Source organism: Octopus bimaculoides, chromosome 14 (assembly GCF_001194135.2).
Source record: "Octopus bimaculoides isolate UCB-OBI-ISO-001 chromosome 14, ASM119413v2, whole genome shotgun sequence".
Classification (NCBI taxonomy): domain Eukaryota; kingdom Metazoa; phylum Mollusca; class Cephalopoda; order Octopoda; family Octopodidae; genus Octopus; species Octopus bimaculoides.
In genome coordinates, this window is record NC_068994.1 from 6,740,052 (window position 1) to 6,743,626 (window position 3,575).

The following is a 3,575-nucleotide window of genomic DNA, read 5'->3' on the forward strand; positions in this document are numbered from 1 at the left end:
ATATATGTACTTAGACACACGCATATATATTTCTCAGTACAATCGTTAAAAGACATTAGACTACCACTTTCAAAAATAATTTTAAAAATCTTCTTACAAACTTAAAAGAACATGATGGACCTCTGTTGCTTAAATTTCTCTTGAGGAAACCTACGAATAAATATTCGCTTTTCTCGTGTTCACTCACGCTCATTGTATAGGGTTGGCGATCCATTAGCCGTAAAGACTTTTACTGGCCAAAGACAATTCATTACAGCAGGAGGATTCCACAGGCATCACAGTTATGAAAACGTTACATTCTCTAAAATTATTATGTTCACAGACATTTCATTATTAAAATTTCATATCTGTGATTTGTTGTATATAATGTTTAAAAAGAAAAACGGTTAAAATGTAATATATATTGATCTATTAAATGTTTTTTTGATAATATTTCAGTATTATTATTTTATCTTCATTTATTTAATTCTTTGTTGAATAATCTGTATATTCCAATGAAACATTCACCGTACTAGATTCACTTGAACGTTTAGATTTAATTTGTCAAAATATTTTCGTCGCTTTGAAACGGTGATCTGTTCACTGATAAAATTCTGTGCGGGTCCGTGAACAGCACGAAATTTTGTCGCGGTTTTAAATCTAAATGTCAAAGTGAATCTAACGGTTTTTGTGTGTTTATTAATGACTTCCGTAAATGGGTTATAAACACGTTCTCTTTTGCCGAACTACTAGGTTACAGGGACGTAAAAGCGCCACCACTGGTAATCAAACAGTACCCTATATATTGGTACTCAACCATGAAGCATAATAGTCATAATAAATGAAGTCATAAAATCCAAATGCGATGCCACAAAATAGTTAAATTAATAGAATACTTACTAGAATTTTCTGAGTCTGTGCAGCTGCTCCTCCCGGATGAACGCTTTCTATTAAGACCGGATTACAGGGATCGGATCCACGAGTAACACTTATTCCTGAAATGTAAAGAATAATTCCATATCATTCCTCATATTGTTCATGGTGAATTACACTCCTACCTACCTACCTACCTACCTACCTACCTACCTACCTACCTACCTACCTACCTACCCACCTACCTACCTACCTACCTACCTACCTATCTATCTATCTATCTATCTATCTATAGTAAAATTGACAAAAAGAGTACAGTGACTTTGCCGCGAGGAGTGGAGAAGCCAGCGTTTCGGAGATAGTCCCTCTTCAGGGAAAAGATAACTGGAAAGGAGTTAATAAGAGACAGTAAAATTTTACGTCCTATAAATTGCAGCTAGTTTTTGTAACTATAGAACATAAAACGTTATGGTCTCTCGTTCCTTTGTCTCCTGTCAACCTTTTGTTGAAGAAAGTTTTTCTCCGAAACGTTGGCGTCTTCACTTCTCACTGCAAATTCATTGTAAATCTTTCTGTCGATTCTACTAAATAATACAAGTCTTGCCGGGGCATATCAACACCAGTTCCGTTGGGCTCTGTTTGATTGTACACATACATACATACATACATACATACATACATACATACATACATACATACATACATACATACATACAGACAGACAGACACACACACACATATATGCTTGCGTATATACATGCATGTATATATACATACAGACAGACACACGCACATACATCCATGCACAAATACATACAAGCATGCATACATGCATACGTACATATATACATACATAAGTATACATAGATATACATACATAGATACATACATACATGCATATACACACACACAAACACTTGTTTTACAACTAACTAGTGGTAATGCCTTCGTTACACGCTGGTGTATGCATATGTGCATATGACTAGCAGAAGAATATTGTTCAGGGATTGGTTATTCAAGTTAGAGAGCATATTTCTGTGTAGCTAGACTTTGATTTCGAATGTCTCTGTGTTTTAGCTAATTAATCCCTGTAAACTAGATATTTTTCCTTCCAATCGACCAGTATCATTAATTCGTATTTTTACACGGTAGAATAATTCTCATTATAAATCGACCCTAGGCCCTATTCTTTGTAAGCCTGGTACTTATTCTATCAGTCTCTTTGGCCGAACCGCCAAGTTACAGGAACATAAACACACCAACATCGGTTGTCAAGCGATGGTGTGAGGACAAGTACAGACACAAAGACACACGCATAAACGTTTACACACACACACACACACACACAAACACATACGACAGGCTTCTTTCAGTTTCTGTCTACTAAATCCACTCACAAGGCTTTGGTCGGCCCGAGGCTATAGTAGAAGTTATTTTGCCCAAGGTGCCACGCTGTGGGACTGAACCCGAAACCATGTGGTTGGGAAGCAAACTTCTTACCACATATAATATAGTTAGATGAACAGACAGACTGACGTTCTTCGGTGTTTTCAAGAATGTGTTGCTTACCTAACGTCGGATTGTTCTTGGACACGTAGACTGTTATCAGCTTCTCAAGTTCATCATCGTTGCTGCTGTGAAATAGAAGTGGAAGATTTTGCTAAATATTCTGCAAAATAGCAATGATGCGTGGTACTCTGACCAGAGCTTTGTTAACGCCGATTACGAATGGCCATGTCATTGTACTTTAAGGAATCTTTTGTTATATCAACATATTATTTTAACAAGTGACATAATTTGGCTAACACCGCTCGCATGTTTTCCGACTCCCAGGCAAACAGTTCGTTATTGTTCATATTTCTATTCTGTTAATCCAACGCAATATTTATTTCAATGACTCTACTTAAATAACTTCCTTCCTCCTTTTGTTTCTGTTATTCCAATAAATCTTCTCTCTTTGAATGCAAACATAGGACTTTAGATAATTATTTATCATATTTATCCTCAACTCATTCACTACAAAAAGAAGTATGTGAATCCATGTGCTAAAATATGAGTCACTTCCCTTTCACTTTGTCTATACACAGCAAACCGAACGAAAGTTTTTTTTTAGTTTAATCACATGTTCATTCAAATGAATTTTTAGATTATTTTTAAACGCAAAAGGCATTTCTCAGTCATTCTGCGTTACTCACCATTTATAATGTTTTGGCCTCACTTTTTTCATCTGTTCTGACATCTGAAGTTGTAGTTCGAGTTGTCTTCTCCTGAACTGCACCTCCCTCAGCAGCGGCTGGTCAACTGCAATGGTAGGCAGGAATGGTAGACGAAGGCTCTTACTGATTCAGTAGGGGCTTGAAATATTTACATTACTGATTGATTGATTGTTGTTGCTGATGATAGTGTTGTTGTTGATTTTTCTCTTTCTTTTTGTTTGTTTCCGCTTCTTTCAAGCATTGGACTGCGGCCATGCTGGAGCACCACCATGAAAAGCTTTAGTCGAACAAATCAACTCCCCCCTTTATTTTTAAAGTCTGGTACTTATTCTATCGATCATTTTATCCGAACCGCTATGTTACGGGGGCGTAAACAAACCAACGCCGGTTGTCAAATGGTGTTGGAGGGACAAACACACGCACGCACACACATACAAACATGAACACACACTGTTACACACATAGACACACAGACAAACAAACACAGACACAGACAATCATATACAC

The 3,575-nt window shown here is 36.8% G+C and overlaps 1 protein-coding gene across 1 annotated transcript in view; it reads right to left on the minus strand.

The window, feature by feature from the left end:
• Window positions 1-3,193, minus strand: part of LOC106873395 (PDZ domain-containing protein 7) — a 5,266-nt gene extending 2,073 nt beyond the window's left edge. Inside the window, exons 1-3 of the mRNA XM_014920742.2 lie at window positions 3,048-3,193; window positions 2,422-2,486; window positions 880-974 (exon numbers count right to left, since the gene is read on the minus strand). Of these exons, the coding sequence (XP_014776228.1) occupies window positions 880-974; window positions 2,422-2,486; window positions 3,048-3,091 (204 nt within the window). The 5' untranslated portion in view covers window positions 3,092-3,193. The remainder of the gene's footprint in view (window positions 1-879; window positions 975-2,421; window positions 2,487-3,047) is intronic.
• Between the last annotated feature and the right edge of the window lie 382 nt (window positions 3,194-3,575).